This window comes from Ictalurus punctatus, chromosome 2 (genome assembly GCF_001660625.3).
Source record: "Ictalurus punctatus breed USDA103 chromosome 2, Coco_2.0, whole genome shotgun sequence".
NCBI lineage: Eukaryota > Metazoa > Chordata > Actinopteri > Siluriformes > Ictaluridae > Ictalurus > Ictalurus punctatus.
The window spans coordinates 17910993-17928274 of NC_030417.2; the positions used below are offsets into that span (position 1 = coordinate 17910993).

General features: G+C 38.4%; 1 protein-coding gene across 1 annotated transcript; it reads right to left on the minus strand.

The window, feature by feature from the left end:
* Window positions 1–102: 102 nt before the first annotated feature.
* On the minus strand, window positions 103–16809 carry LOC108277179 (probable ATP-dependent RNA helicase DDX41). The gene is made up of 17 exons (XM_017489672.3): window positions 16636–16809; window positions 11505–11597; window positions 11155–11308; window positions 10879–10953; window positions 10145–10205; window positions 9908–10044; window positions 9230–9302; window positions 8959–9112; window positions 8720–8856; window positions 8400–8562; window positions 4583–4714; window positions 3657–3728; window positions 2903–2999; window positions 2263–2412; window positions 1944–2015; window positions 1599–1709; window positions 103–1162 (listed from the first exon to the last, which is right to left on the minus strand). The coding sequence occupies exons 1-17, from the start codon at window positions 16660–16662 to the stop codon at window positions 1026–1028; spliced, it is 1845 nt and encodes a 614-aa protein (XP_017345161.1). The 5' UTR covers window positions 16663–16809; the 3' UTR covers window positions 103–1025.
* Window positions 16810–17282: the final 473 nt, after the last annotated feature.

A 17282-nucleotide genomic window follows, 5' to 3' on the forward strand; every position in this document is an offset into this window, starting at 1 on the left:
GCCATTCCAGATTCACATCAGCACAGCTCCTGTTTATATGAGGCATGAAAAAAAACAAAAAGACACTTCAAATGTTAAGCAAGTACATAAGTAAAAGCACAGTTGGTTTAACAATACATTTATCTTGTGAAATTAACAACTACACAGAGGATCAATTCATGCTTTCAGATTCACTTTAAATGACATTTCGTAGCTGAAGCAGGAAAACTAGTGGTAGGCGGTATGTTACAACGTGAAAAATATTACATTTTTGTACTATTAATACTTTCCTCACTGAATACAGAAAAATAATAAATTAAAAGTAAAAAAATAAAATAATTAAAAGCAGTTTTTAAAATAAAACTGCTACAGATTCATCAGGGTGTATTCTAACCACAATACAGATGAAAAAATAATAAAGGAAAAATACACTTACCCAATCCCATTCCGTTAACAACAGCACACTGAAAAATATGTTGGTTTCCTTGTGTAGCTACTATTAGCTTAATCACTTGCTATGATGTAATGATCAGTTTAAATATACTGGATTCTGTTACAAAAGTCTTTAAGTTTATTCACTTAAACCAACTCTGCCATTTTGTTGAGAATTCTTTCCAGAAAGCAACTTGTAATTCCACGTATCCCAATGCCACATGAGGAAGTGTCTGTTAAAGGACACTGAAGCATGTATCGTGTTCTGTGGTTAGAGCTTGTCATGTTTCTTAGAAAGTTTGAGTCAATCATAACAACTTAAAATGTTCAAGCAACCCACAGGAAGAAGGCAGTTGTAGTAGAAGCACTGGGACAGTAATGTAAAGTGTGTGACAAGACAGACATTTAATATGGACATTTTTACAAACCCAGTCATAATCACGGTTCAAAAGACAAAACAAAACTGCACAGGAATAAATGTTCAGCTGATTCGCAATTCCTGGGTCTTTTGCGAGATGTTTTTTTTTCTCCCGACCAGCACCTCACGTCATTCCAGTACCACGCGCAGAAAGATCTCGTCGCTCCCCCTCCACAAAGTGAGGAAATCCAGAGCCTTAGAAGTCCATGGAGCTGTTGGCCAGACAGTCCCTGCGGCTGATGTTGGTAACCTGCTTGGTCTGCATGGCCTCCAACTTGGGACAATCGGTGATACGATGACCCAAACCGCCGCAGAACGCACAGCCTCTCTCTCCTGGGAGAAAAAAAAACAGAGGAGAAAACAATGGTGAGTTTCATACTGCATACTTAGGAGCAGTACCTGAAGTGAACTAAATTCCCTCCAGATTTACAAAAGTTCCGCTACCACAAAATATACTGTCCGTGACACCCAGAACGCTCAGAGATCTGAAAACAAGCTCATGATTTAAAATCGATTAGTTTAGGCTCACATTAGTGAATCGCCGCATGCGTAAACTGACTCAAATTTTCATGAACACCACATTTCTTGTGTAAATGCTCCTGCCAATGATTTATTCAGAAATTTGTTCCCAATTTGTTTCAGACATCAGGTTTCTAAACCTTTCTCAGATCCTATAAAAGCTTCAACAATAGTGTTAAATTGAGCAAGGTGCGCCAGGAATTCAAACGGCACATCTGAAAGCAGAGATTTAATGATATGAAATGCTCACCTTCAAGATCCAGCATGGCTTCGTCCCCTGTCTGGAGCACCTGCAGAACCGGTGGAACTTTCTGCTTGGCTTCAACCAGCAAGGCCTTCAGATCCATCAGCACTGATTCCTCTGCGATGGTGAGGGTACAAGATCAGAATTCACACACGGTAAACTCCATTTGAATTTCCTTGTTTTTGACTATTTAGTACAAATTTAACGTTTGCTACATCGAAGTTTAATCCACAGATGCTAGTATGACTGACAGCTTTATGTCGGTTGTACTGGGTTAAGATTTAGAAGAAAGCATTAGCCGAGTAAGTAAACCTAAATATAATGTAGAGGTATATAACTGTTAATTCTTACCACATCCCTTGTTGATGAACGTTGTGGCTATTCCAGTTTTGCCCGATCGACCCGTTCTACCAATTCTATGGACTATCAAACAGGCAGAGAAAAGAATTTACAGTAATTAATACGCATTGAAACATGCAAAACGGAAGAAAAAACAAAACAAAAACAACAACAAGGTTGCAGTACACACAACAGATTTCTGCATGACAGTTGTCTGTCATTTATTATATCATAAAATAATAATACATAGAACAGCCATACTGCAGTCTCTAATGCATATTGCAACCATGGTGGTGTATTTTATTTACATTTTTTTGGCTCATGTTCTCACCATAGTTCTCAATCTCTTCAGGCATGTCGTAGTTAATTACATGCTGAATGGCGGGGAAATCCAAACCCTTAGACGCCACATCAGTGGCCACCAAAACATCTTTCTTTCCCTCCTTGAAGGCCTCGATGGCTTTTGTTCTTTCCTCTTGGTCTGAAGAATGAGGACAGGAAAATTAGAACGGGATTCAGGAACCGCTAAATTGCGTTTTATAAATTTTTGATTTTTCTAAACCTAAAATCATGATGCAAATTTGAAGATCCGTTAGAACAAAAAAAAAAAAAAAAAAAACCAAAAAAAAAAAAAAACCTGAATGACATTGTTGCCAGGTAATTATTCTTGATGGATTGATTGTTTCAGAGTGCTGTTTTATATAATTCCGGCACAGAAAATAGCTCCGCTGAAGAGTTTCCTTACATGGCATATGTGTTTTTGAGCGATAGGGTGGGGTCAGCTGAAGGCTCATCAAAGTGCATTTGGAATTCGGCTAGCTAAAAATTACATACCATGTCACAGCTGGCTCAGCATTAGTTCTGCACTAAGACATTGTATAGTAAGGAATTAATTGAATTCAGATTTATTTATTTCACTAAAAATAAAAAGTTCATACTGCTGTTATGAAGTATGTTAGATGGTGTTTTACCTTTGCCTCCATGGATCGCCACTGCCTCCACACCTTTGAGGAGCAGATACTCATGGATGGCGTCCACGTCTGCTTTCTTCTCAGCAAATATTAACACCTGAGAGAGAGGATTATACGAAATAAGGCAAACGTTTGTCCTCTACTGGAGCGCATCTTCGTAATTTTATGAGAACTGTCATTCATTCCATCAGAGAGGGAATTACGCTGTCGGCTTTACTTCAGACACGTGTATTATTAACGCAATATAATATACACTCACCGTCCACTTTATTAGGAACACCAGCGCAATCATGTAGCAGCAGCGCAAAGCAATGCAATCATGCAGATACGGCTTCAAGCGCTTTGGGTACTTTTCATATCAAACTTCACTACATGGGCGGGTTTGAGTATTTCAGAAACTGCTGTTCTCCTGTGATTTTCACACACACACACACACAACAGTTTCTAGAGTTTACACAGCACCAGCCCATCAGATACCAACATCCAGGTCACGGTTAAAGTCACAGAGAGCACACTTCCCCCCCCACCCTTTTTTATCTCTTATATGAACATTGCCTACGCTCTTGACATGTATCTGCGTGATTATTTTTGCATCGCACTTCTGCCACATGAAAGACTGTAAAGATAACCAAGATAGCTTAATGTAAAACCCCCACAAAAAAAGCTGTGATAATGTGAGAACAGGGGGTTGTACTAGTTAGTCCTGTCCAAGTATTCTTCTAATAAAATGTGTGAGAAAGCTTGGGGTACATACGGGAGGTGGTGTCTTCTGTAAGCACTCTAGAAGGTACACCATTTTTGCTTCCTCTTTGACATACTCCACTTCCTGTGGAAGAATTAAGCAATGAAATAAGATGCAATGTTGAAATACCGCTATAGCAATGACTACCCACTTTATCAGCACTACAAGCTCTACGTCAGGTTCACCTTCCTGTCGCAACACCGCAAAATTAAGTTTCCACTCTGAGTACAGTGAAGTCACCAACCCACGCAAAGCTACAAGACTGGAGTCAGACCCGTCCTCTCGTTATTGCTGCCCTATGAAAATACTAGAGATCGACTGATAATCGGCTTTACGGAAATTTTTCCCGATATTAAGCATTTTTTTCATAATTATCGGTATTGTAATATCGGAAAACGCGCTAAATGGCGCCAGTTTGTGGGCGTAATGAGAATTGCGTGCAGGAGCATTATTGCAGCACTAAACGGGTAAAGTATACTTGCTTTGCTTTAATTAATAAACTATTTAACATAAACAGCCATTAATGCACAAATTAGATGTGTTACATAAATGCGTGTTATAATGATGATGAGTCTTTATTGGTCACATATACAGTAGATTTCTTCGCATAGCCCAGCCTGTCAGGAAGCTGGGTTCAGAGTGCAGGGCCATGATACAGCACCCCTGGAACAGAGAGGGTTAAGAGCCTTGCTCAAGGGCTCAACAATGGCAGCTTGGCAGTGCTGGGGCTTGAACCCCCGACCTTCCGAACAGTAACCCAGAGCTTTAACTTAACGTCATGCAACATACAGCATGTTATAATTGTTGCTCAGAAATCAGTTATCGGGCACATGAACATGCAAAATATCGCTATCGGTTATTAAAAAAAATAAATTTCGGTCAATCTCAAGATAATACGCGATTTACAATTTGTTCTATCGTGCGCACAGAACGCTTACCTGAATGACATCCAAGCTGGCAGCCCCGGCTCGGCCCACGTTGATGGTGACGGGTTTGACCAGAGCACTTTTGGCGAAGTTCTGGATCTTCTTGGGCATGGTGGCGCTGAAGAGCAGCGTCTGTCTCTGACCCTAAATCACAAAATAAGGCCATCAAAGAAAAACAAAAAAACAACCATATTTACAAACACTACACATACTATACAGGGTTTTTCCCCAGCACTGAAAATTTTTTGCCGAACGCCAAAACGAATTTTTGTCCCGCCAAAGCCTCATTTGAGCAGTTGTTTTGATTTAGGAGTGATGTAGATGACTGCTATGCTTGTGATAGGGTGCACGTTAACTGAGGGAGAGAACGAGCAGAGAGACCCTCCCTGGCGCGCTCTCTCTGTCTTCAAACTAAGCACTGTCTTTGCTCTCTCTCCCTCGCACATATTAATCAAAATCAACCGACACGATGGTAAAAGGTCAGAAGACCGAATCCATGTTACGTCTGGCATTTTTGTCCCTGAATTACTGCTGGGTGTGAATTGTGCTCAAAAAAAGGGGTCACCTTATCTTCTCTGACAAGCATTCTGCACATGCGGGTGACATAAACCACACTTTCAAAAAACGGAAAAAATGATCCTTTCCAGTGAAGAAGTGTTTTGTGTTGTCACAAATCTTTTGTGACGTCCTAAAAGTTGGGATTAGCACACAACACGTCCACGTCCACTAATTTCCAATTCGTGACTCAATGACTCCTTTGAACTGATTCATTTTACTGAATGATTAAAACAACTGATCTGTCCAATACTGAACTCACGAGATGTCACAGTCTGAATCGGTGTATAACAAGAACTGCAACAGGCCTAAGGACCAACATTTAGAATGTATGCTGCAAGGTGGCTGTGGATGGGGCCCATCAAGATGAAATCGACTACAGATTCCTTGGAAAAGGTTCTACAGTGTTAATAAAAAGACATGAGTTAAATGTTCATCTGCAGGTTGTGGTAATGGTGACATTTACATGAAAAATAGTTTATCTGTCTTGACCGTGATTGTTCTTTTATTTCATGAATAAATAGGATAAGCAAAAATCTCAAACTGTTTCTTTGCATTTATTTGAAATTTACTGTCTGCATTGGGCTCGCAGATCATGTGGGTTGGGTACTTTGTACTGCGTGTGTGGATGATCATGCCCGTCAGCCACCACCGAAGACTATTTTGGACCCAGGAAAAACCTTGCGATATTAAAACAGTAAAAGTAAAGCACACAATGTTTGTAGGCAAACACGCTTCTCTAGAAATTTTGTGTACTTCCCTAAATTTTTCAATCCCAAAATTTTCAATCCATATACAGTTACATATAACGGTGAGGATATCATAGGGTTTTTAAAAAAATATATCTAAATAATCTATGTAGAGTGTCAAAAAGTGCTCCATGTTTCACAATTTTATTACATAAGCACCCACGTTAGTTAACTTTGATATTCACATGAACCATAAGGACGATAAATTAACAGAGACAACTATAAACTATAAATAAAGGCGTGGTGGTTAAGGCTCTGGGTTACTGATCGGAAGGTCGGGGGTTCAAGAGTCAGCACTGCCAAGCTGCCAGTGTTGGGCCTTTTACTGGGGTATGTGAAGAAAAGAATTTCACTGTGCTGTGACCAATAAAAGACTCAATTATCATCAACATTAAATTGAAAACACCTGATTGCAAAAATGACTTTACGACACGAGGCATTGAATTAGTAACTGACTGTTTCTCAGAGGTGAGGGTGCAGTCGAATCAAACCAAACATTACGGCCCCCCCCCCCCCCCTCGGATAAACAGTGCATTAGATTTTTTTAACAGAACATGGAAAAAAAAAAATACTGCATTATATAGTGAACACAGCATAGTTTCGGACACTATAGAGAACTATATGACCATCTTTTTTGCACTAGCCTAATTTTGGTGTGCGATTATTTTTACAACTAAAACTGCAACATGAAGCAAGATCACAAATTTCAATCATTTACTCAGTGACTATGTTTACATGGACAGCAATAATCTAATTATTGATCTTAATCCAAGTAAGGTAATAATGTGATTAAGGTGTTTACATGAGTCGCTTTTAGAATACTCCTGCCATGTACCCGTTTTACATGTTATTGATCATAATTACATTAAGAGCCCGCGTCATTACGTCACCGCGCCACGCCGTCCCTCCAGAATTTCACGCATCAACGTACAGTTCGTCTTCGTTATGGTACCATATACAGCTTTGGGTGTTTTTATTTAAATTTTTTATGAATGCTTCAGTGCGGTTAATTATTAGTCATGCTATACGTGCAAATAGACGACTGCTTGAAGCCGTGGGCTGCGCCTCAAATCGCATACTTACCTACTGTATAATAGCCGAGATGCATGTATTTTTCCCAACTACAGGCCTATAGTAGGCAAGTATGCAGTTTGGGACGCAGCCGAACTCTCTTGTTCGCCGTAAAATGTAAAACTGCTGTGTGTGATCGTGTCCTGTCGCAAAATGCGGTGAAAACGTTCACACGACGTTCATAATGTGATTAAGGTGTTTACATGTCTGTAATGCACGTCCATAATACGATTAAAACAGGAGTAATCCACCTGTCTTAATTCGATTAGAGCTTAATTAGATTATGACCATAATTAGATTAAGGTTGCTGTTTACATGGTAGTTTCTTAATCAAATTATGGTCTTAATTAGATTAAGAGTGGATTATTGTTGTCCATGTAAACGCAGTCAGTGACTACGTTTACATGGACAGCATTAATCCAATTATTGACCTTTATCTGAGTAAGATAATAATGTGATTAAGGTGTTTACATGAGTCGCTTTTAGAATACTCCAGTCATGTTCCCGTTTTACATGTTATAGATCATAATTAGATTAACAGCGCGTCATTACGTCACCGCGCCACGCCGTCCGACTCCCTCCAGAATTTCACGTATCAACATAAAGTTCATCTTTGTTATGGTACCGTATACAGTTTTGGGTGTTTTTATTAAATTTTTTACGAACGCTTTAAGTGCAGTTAATTATTCGTCATGCTGTACGTGCAAACAGACAACTGCTTGAAGCCATGGGTGTGTCCTAAATCGCGTAGTTACGGTCTATATAGTAGCCGAGATACATGTATTTTTCCCAACTACAGGCCTATAGTAGGAAAGTATGCGCTTTGGGACGCAGCCGAACTCTCTTGTTCGCCGTAAAACAGTTGCACCGCCATGTGTGATCGTGTCCTGTCGCAAAATGCAGTGAAAACTCCCACATGACGCTCATAATGTGATTAAGGTGTTTACATGTCTGTAATACAAGTCCATAATGCAACTAAAACAGGAGTACTCCACCTGTCTTAATTAGATTATTGCTTACTTCGATTATAACCTTAATTAGATTAAGCTAAGTAAAAATTGCTGTTTACATGGTAGTTTCTTAAGTAGAGTATGGCCTTAATCGGATTAAGAGTGGATTATTGTTGTCCATGTAAACGCAGCTAGTGACATGGCTAAAATGCAGTTGTGTGGCAAGCAGAAACAAACAAAGCCACACCCCCAAAACACACACACAGCTAGAATTATGCTAGCAATGAACGCCTCTTTCACCTGGTTGGTTTATTTTTAGTGAGCCATATCATATATTTTCTCCCAGTTTCTCCAGACCAAGGAGCTCCTCTGAGCAGAAATTTTATTGAGGAGGACTTCAAATATTACAAGAAAAAAAATCAAATATTACATGAAAATTTTAGATTTAAAAAAAAATGGCTGACCACAGCTTTAAAAGCTAGAAACCATGATTAAACAGCTCACCTTAAAATAAGAGAAGATGGTCCTGATGTCCTCCTCAAAGCCCATATCGATCATCCGGTCAGCCTCGTCCAGTGCCAGGTATCGACAGATATCCAGACTCACCATCTTCTTGTTGAGCAGGTCCATTAGACGGCCCGGTGTGGCCACCATCATGTGTACACCGCTGAAAAACACGTCATTACACTCAGATTAGGATGTACTTAACTTATCTGATCTGATCGGAGTCACGTGTTCATTATGCTATTTCATCTTCAGAGAACAGCTGCAGTTAATGTGTCTTGGCTCTGCAGAGTAAAGTGTTTCTAAGAACACACACTTACCGCTTGACCACCTCCATCTGCTCTTTGACGGACATGCCCCCGATGCAGAGGGCAGTGCGCAGCTGAGGCGCACTCTCGTCCTCCAGGAGCTTGCAATAGTACTCGATGACGCCATGCGTCTGCCTCGCCAGCTCCCTCTGCAGGAAAAGAAAGGCACAGCAAACTTCATATCCCTGTATAATCCTGTTACTTCTCACTGCGTTGCTGTTAAAATGGCATGTGTACATGCACGAGCGTACAGAAGGACAGATGATGAGTCCGTAGGGTCCTTCTCTCTTGCAGAAGGGCAGGCGTTTTTCCTGCTCCAGACAGAACATAATGATGGGTAGAGTGAACACCAGAGTCTTCCCTGAGCCCGTGAACGCAATGCCAATCATATCTCTGCCAGAAAGACTACACACAGACAGGAATAAACCGTTGACAAAAACAACAACAACGATGACCAGAGGCACGTTATGCTTCTCTTTACCAAATCGTAGCGTCTCTACGTTTTTAGTACTGGGATCTTACATAGTCGGGATTCCCTGGATCTGGATGGGGGTTGGATGCACAATTCCTTTCTTCTTAAGACCTTTAAGAATTGCTGCAAAATATGTTTTAAAGTCATTGGTGAATATTTGACTTAAATATATAATATACAAGATTAACTTAAATGACTGTCAGACTGAACTATTTTAAGTAATAAAGTTAGGCATAATTAATCACATAACTGCAATATTGTAAAGATTAACTAAAACTAGCTCATAGGTCATTATTCACTTTCGATATCTATTGTACTCATGGTACATTAAATACTAGTAAAATCATATTTACAGTTTAAAAGATACATTAAAAAACTTTTTTCACATTAGCTTTTAACCAGCCTATTATTTCCCTTACATTATTAAAATGTATTTAATAATTATACTTTTCTTGGTATGCAATTTTTTAAACAAAATTATATTGTTTTCGTTTCTTCTTTCTGTCACTGCTATAATTGATAGAATTAGAGAAAAAGGTGGTTTTCTGATTTAAAATAAAAGTGCAATAAAAACTTTTTTGCTTCTAGACACTGCTGTTAGTCATTATAACATTAGAATATTATTTACAATTTTAACATGACCTGCACTGATTTATAGTTGCATGTGTCTTATAAACAGAGTGGCAAATGAATATATTGCAGAAATTTAGCATCAGGTTTTCCTTTACCTTGAGGAAACTTCATCTCTCTGAAGCTCTTAATGGGCGGAGGGATACCGTCGCCCTCCACCAGGATGTGGTACCGCTTCCTCACCCGGTCGTGCCTCACTACGGGCATGTTCAATATGTAACGAGGAGCTTTCCAGCTTAACAGAGCAAGAAAAACACAATAGTTTACTCTACTATGCAAGATATAATCACACAGATACAGAAAATAACTAGTACAATATGATGAAGATATGTCACCTGGTCTTAATAGAGTCTTCATAGGTGATACCTTTTGCCATCTCCTTGACAGACATTAAAGCTAAAGGGGACAAATAGACACACAAAATTCTGATATGATGCATATATATTTTATGTATGCTTACTCACATATGGCATGTTGGCCAAGTACACAAAAGTGTTTTTGACCTTTCAACTTAAATGAATTAATTTATAAAATTAACATTACTTGGCATTAAAGCCAGCTAAAACTTGTTTAAAGTTATACATCACTCTTTAAGGCACTGAAACATCTACACTTTTATCAGTGAATACCCCCATGACCACATACCCTGACCCTCACCACAACTCAACTAACACCAATAAGAGCTTATCAACTCTTTAACTTCTAATAAACTGATTTCTTGACCACAGCATCAATTTATTTTTTCCCCTCCCAGAGTTTGGTCTTGCCAAATATCCACTAACCAGCTCTCCCACATCATGCTGTGTCACATGATGAGCTCACAGATGCCCACGATTGGTTAGTGTCGCTGTGTTTGACAGGTGAGCGTGTATACCATCCATCCCTCACACCCAGAGAGCACGGCCAATTTTGCCCTCTACACTCCGGGCTATGGATGGCTGTGGCATTCAAACTCATGATCTCCATATGATATTGTGAATGCTTTTCTTTTGCACCACTCAGGAATCCCCAATTTACATATTTTACTACATGTGCATTCAATTGCCTGCAATCTCCCAAATGCACTCACCTCGGCCCTCAGCCACACTCTCCAGAATCTTCTCCTCCTCCTTCAGCTGCTTTTCCTTTGCTGACTCCTTCCGGGCTGCAAAAAACGAACCGGTTCATAACTCTAACACACAAACAGTCAAAAATCTAATTCCACTATTAGAAGACAAAACATCTTACAAACAAACAGGACAGAACTCAAGTTCTAAGAGCAAGGATTCAAGTCGACACCTTAAACCCTTCTTGTAAATGCTTTTCTACAATGAGAAGCCACAGAAGGATCAAGTGTCTACGCTACCCTCGGCTTTCTCCTTCAGGTACTGGTGCTGGTCGAGCAGGCTGACGTTGGAGCGTGGCCCGAGACCCTCATCCTCATCCTTCTGTTCTCCTCCGCTGTCCTTCTGGTCCTCCTCTGTCAAACCCTTGCCTCGGAAACGCATCATCTTCTGCAACTGAGAGTCCAAACCCACATCGCAAATGATGCATCATGTTCAACACCAAATTTGAACACAATTGTGATTAACAAAACAAACAAACAAACAAACAAACAAACAAAAACCCAACATGTCCATCATTCATGCACCGAGAATACATAAAATCAGAATACAGATGAAAATGATGAAATGGGGGGTAACATTTAGTACGTACCACCTGTTGTTTTCTAATTTTAACAGGAACATACGGCACGTAGTCATCATCGTCTGAAGGCTCTGAAGCGGACTTTTCCTCTGTGTAGTTTCGCTGGAAATTAAAATATCATGACAAACTTAATATTCGAAAAGTCGCACAGAGTTGTCGAGAAATCACCTTTTAACTTGCGCAGTGCTAAAATGGTTCATATACTTTCTGTAGTATGTAGGCAGGTCATGGATAATCATTCATTCGTCAATGTCTTTTATGTTGACTTAATTTTCCATAATTATAATTTAATTATCAGTAGCTTATTGTACTAAATTACTATATGTTCCACTCTTGCTACAAAATAAAAGCTACAACTGTTTTTACTGCCCAGTGAACATTACCCAGTGAATTTGTTTGACAAGGAGTCACATGATTATGCTAATTCTCACAAGGCGCGCCCCCCCCACCATGCAGAGTACATCCCTTTGTGGAGACTCGCAGCATAGTTTTTTTTTACCCCCCACGCTAAGCTCTTCTGTATTAACTTTCTCAGATAAGAGACTACGTTCTCAATCGAAAAACTTATCCATTTTAAATAGTCTTAGGTTTTATCAGCATGTGGCTAACAGTACTATACATTGGTATATCATCAGATGTCTCTGTTTGATGTGCATCTTAGTGTGCTGTGTATAATTGATTTCATTTATTAACATTTCTCATCTTTCTGTGCATCATAGTGTAAAGGTTCACAATCCCGACTTACATACAGGTAAAATCAATTTAAAAAAAAAAACTAAATGTTCTAGAATTTCAATGCGGTCCCCAGTTTGAGAACCACTGACTTAGGAAAATCATACGTAGTATACAATCAAAATTGTCAAGCTACCTTTTGTAGGTATAATACTGAGTGTAAAACAATTAATGGTTGGTATTTTATTTATATAAATTTACTTCTGAAATTTACCAAGTAAGAAGCGGTCACTAAAAGAATTCATTTAGTGACCGCATTTTTTTTTTTTGCACTTTTTTGTTGTAGGCTTCAGAGTGTTCCATTCTTTCAGCAGTCAGTTATAGGCCTAACATAGGCTATTCAAGGGGGGCTCAAAGATGACCACATAAAAATATTTTTATTTTACTCAGTTATTTATTTAAAGTGCCTTGTTGGTAGCCTATGCCTGCTGGAATGAAAAAAAAAATGTTGTGTTAAATAAATATTTGGAAATTTTGTTTTTAGAATAGATTTTTTTCTTTGAAAAGCAAGACAAAATAGTAAAAAGCACATTCTGACTATTTGATTTATGCAATGGTGAAAAAAAAGAGGCAAAATAAATGGAAAAAAAACAAAAAAAAAGTGTTCAGTATTCGGCCTTCAGCTTTCGGCCAAGTTTTTAATTATATTAGGCTTCGGCCAAGAATTTTCATTTCGGTGCATCCCTAGTTTGGACGTATATATTTTATTTACTTTGATATTACTTAGTAGTTAACATATACTGATATTTATATATGTATTTAAATGTTTAAAAGTACAGTACATTTTCATGATACAGTCAGTACTTTTGTGTCAGTATTTTTGTAATAAAGTTAATTTTTTTTACTTTGTGTTATGTTTTCATTCAGTATCAATTTTAAAAACTATCGGTTGATTAATTGGTTATCAGCAGGTAATACCCTCTTAGTTATCGGTAAAACCAGATGGTCAACCTCTAAACTACTTAGTGTAAAAATGGCTCATATTAAATCACACTTTATATATATTATTTAGTACATAAACAACCATTTGAGCAACTCTATACAGTAAATTAGACGGTTAATACCGAGTTGTTCATTTATAAACCATTAAATGATACATAAAACGTTTTTTGTACCATTTAATAGTACATTAAACAAAGCTTTTCAAAGCTTCGAATCAACTGAACTAATTGCTTTGCAAAATGATTCACTGCTTCGAAGCGTTCGAAACACCACACGCTGGCGACGCCTGCTGGTCAAAACCGTGTAAAAGCAACGAGCTCTAGGCCCAAACATAACGGCACCTTTAAAACAATTGCAAATATCTTCACAACAGTGCAATGTTTTCAATATAATTTACAAATCATTAAATATTAGTGCTTGTATTCGGTGTTTAAGTTAGGGTCTTTGCTAATCAGAGCATTTGCATGCAATTTCTATCACTCTACCTTTTTAATTATACACGCACGTGTTTGTCATTAAAGCTGCCTATAAAACACTAGCAAAATGAAGGGGTAATGTTATGACTCAGGAGAAGTAGTGTGGTGATATTAAGGTCCAGGTATGGTTTGTAACAATGCACTTCATTTGACATATGTTGTTTCAAGCCTTATAAGCCTGTGTGTGTGTTAAAGGGAAATTATGGTTTACAAAAATTAAAACTGACAAAAATGTCATTAAGGATGCCCATCAGCTACTTGCGGGTGTTTGAAGTGCATGTGTCGCAACATTGTTGAGGTGTTATTGTGGAATGTCAGGTGTTGATCACAAACCATACAATTCACAATATTGTTTTCCAAGTTCTCAAAATGTTCCCACACAATCAACCTTGGTCTTTTTATTCCACTCATTTTACAATATGTTTTAAATGCCAAATCGTCCATTTTCTCCCTGCCAACTCTACAACCCACAACATCTAGCTGTGGCTTTTTTGTTTGTTTAATAGTAAAATCTGGCGGGATTTCACGACAGGTGATTAACTAGGCATCCTGCAGTGAGCACTGATCATGGATCAGTACAAACACAATTGATTCATCTCAGTTTTATTAACATACATAATAAAACTGACCCGAAATCAGTAAAAACTAGGGATGCATCTACCGATTATTTCCGTAATCGATTACTTGGCCGATTATTTACTTATTTTTATTTGTTTGTTTAGATTAATCGATTAATCAGATGGGGCGGGGTAAACTTTCAGTGCCTTATTTTTGTTTATTTAAAATAAAAAATGGCGGTGTTTAATATAAAATGCCACCCCTGCCATAGAGGACGCACTTTCTTCCTGAGTCACGTGATAATTTCGGCTCCGTCTGATGAGGACTGAGGTCATGTTGGGAATAAAAGGTGACGCTGACAGAAACAGTAAAGTGAAGAAAGTCATTGTCTGTGACTCTAAGGCTAAAGCTAGCGGTGTCGCATTACGTGCGTGTGACGTCAAGCGCCACCGACTAGGAAGTGGCTTATACTTCCGGTTAGTAAAAACCTGCTAGTGTTCCATTTGAGATGATATTACCTTTCTAAAATCCACACACTAGATGGTAGAGTAATCGGTGCACAGTGTAAGTGTATAGTACTTCATTTGAGACACAACTTTAGAATTTACTCTCCGAAGCGTGTTTTCTGAACAGATGTAATGAGTAAATCTCCCCTGTGCCGCGCAGACCAACTAATCGATAATCAGATTCGTTGACTACGATTTTCATAATCGATTATTATCGATTTTATTGATTAGGTGTTGCAGCACTAGTTAAAACCATAGTAGATACTGGTTCACTTTGAGATTAACACCCCCTAGTTAGTGGCAACCATCAGAGTTTCGAAACAGTAACGACGTAACGAAGCCTCGTTTGCTGAAATCACGAGACTTGCCCAATTTGATACTTGCTCTGAACCACTGACTCAAAACAGAAGATTCGTAAAGGTTTCAAAGCTTCATGAAGCAGCGTTTTTTTATTAAAAACGTGACATCCCTACTGAAAAAAAAAAACTGCTAAAGCCAGCCTAGGCTGGTTGGCTGGTCTTTGCTGGTTTAAGCTGGTCTCCCAGCCTGGCAAAGCTGGTGTTCAATGTTTTAGATGGTTGGTGGGTTAGCTGGTCTACCAGCCTGGCAAAGCTGGTGTTCAGATGGTTTTAAATGATGGGTCAGCTGATTTCCCCGTCAAGCTGGTGTTCATCTTATCTATTTACTAATTAGATTGTTTTATTAGTTCTATCTACTGATAAGGGTAATTACAAGGGTAGACAGGCAGGCTTGGTAGTATAGCTTAACTTATTATAACTTAACTAAACAGTATAGCTACTTATTTCAGTTGTTAATAATCTAAATTATATCGGAAAATTCTACAGCAAAATGATTAAACTGGATGCACAAATAAATTGGAGCATATAATCTGTAGCATGCTGTGAACCATACCGGATTAAAATATTGTCTGAACAAATACATTCACCATAGGTTGTCTGACCAAATATAGTCAGCTTTTTTATTTTGAAAATGTCAGTATTCAATAGACTTCGACACAAATTGCAAGTGAAACAGACAGTCTTGATATAATAATAAATAACAACATTAGTATCATATGTGAATGTGAAGTACTTTCAGAACTGACCCCACCTATCATTTTTTTCCATTTCTGTTTAATGTGATTGTCAAATGTAATCAATTCTTAAGTTTTATTTTGAATTAATTTAAATTGGAACTTGCCTAACCCCCTTAAACTTCTCATTTTATATCTCCTTTTCAACCCTGTAATCCTATACACACACAAGTTTAGTTAAATCTATTTTCTCAGGAAAAACAGAAGACATCATGTGACCAGTTAATCAAACAGTCAATCAGATCAATCAGAGATTTATCATTTATTATTTTTTTTTTTAAATACATTGAACTAGTCTATATGTTACCCAGCAAACATCAGCAGATAAGTCTGGTTTGCTATGACCAGCTAAGACCAGCCTGACCAACACTGACCAGCTAAGACCAGCCTGACCAACACTGACCAACACTGACCAGCCTGACCATCTAAAAAAAAAAAAGGTGTCCAAAACCAGCCTGCTCTACCAGCTATGACCAGGCTGGGAGACCAGCTAAGACCAGCCAACCAGCTTAGACTGGTTTTAGCTGTTTGTTTTTTTCAGCATGGATGGGTGTAGCGTTCTCTATATAAACTCAGTTAGCTCGGCATTTAACTTACGATACACCAAGACCACGATCACCTAGCACATTTCATTAAAACATGTACTTAATTTAAAAATCAAGCTTTGACGCTTCGTACATTAAACAGCAAGTTTATTACCTGTATTAATGTGCTATACGCTTGCTAACCACTAAGGAACTAGCGAGCGTACATACGCTAACGTTTGCTAGTTTGCTCAGTTTCATAAAAAATATAGTCAGTATAGTAATAACTACACAATGAAACTACCTTACCTTTCTGGGTTTGACTTCGGTATCCATTGCGAGTTGATTTGTTTAACTATCTGTCTGAGCAAATATTTCGTGCTGATATGCAGAGCAGATTCGTGTTTGGCTAGTATGCTAGATACTGTTTACAGAGCTATATTTTCTATCCTACCCTTTTTGAAATACCTCTCATCCAGCGTGCAGATTTGCTAGTGCGCCATACAAGCAGTGCGCTGATTGGACACTGCACGCAACCACGCCTCTGCTAGGACAACTAACTAATCGAGCTCCTTGATGCAGGGTTTAGCACAATACGGGTATGAAAAACGGGAAAGTACGCACGCATTACGTTCATACGGCAAACTGGAGGGGCCAATCTATTTTTTTTTACGTGAAGGCGATAATGGAGAGAAGACACGTGTGGAGAGAAATTAAAAAATGAGGGGGAAAAATTAACCTTTGTCGTTTATAAGCCTCCTACATCAATAGAAATTTACGAAGTTGGAGGTTGTGTAAGACTGTGTTTAATTTATATTAACCATACTGAAATTATTGGCACCCTTCTTGACCAATTAAAAATAAACATATAACGCAAGCAATAAGTGACATTTAGTTGGTCAACACATGACCATTAAGTTGATTTAAAACAAAATGTGTTTTTAAGTTTTACTTTG

Bases quoted from the DNA above. Each gene is read 5' to 3' on its own strand.
- LOC108277179 (XM_017489672.3), bottom strand. From the start codon at position 16,662: ATGGATACCGAAGTCAAACCCAGAAAG. The intron at 9,303-9,907 runs GTAAAGGAAAAC...CATATTTTGCAG, and splicing joins AGAGATGAAGTTTCCTCAAG to CAATTCTTAAAGGTCTTAAG. The intron at 1,163-1,598 runs GTGAGCATTTCA...TTTTTCTCCCAG, and splicing joins AGCCATGCTGGATCTTGAAG to GAGAGAGAGGCTGTGCGTTC.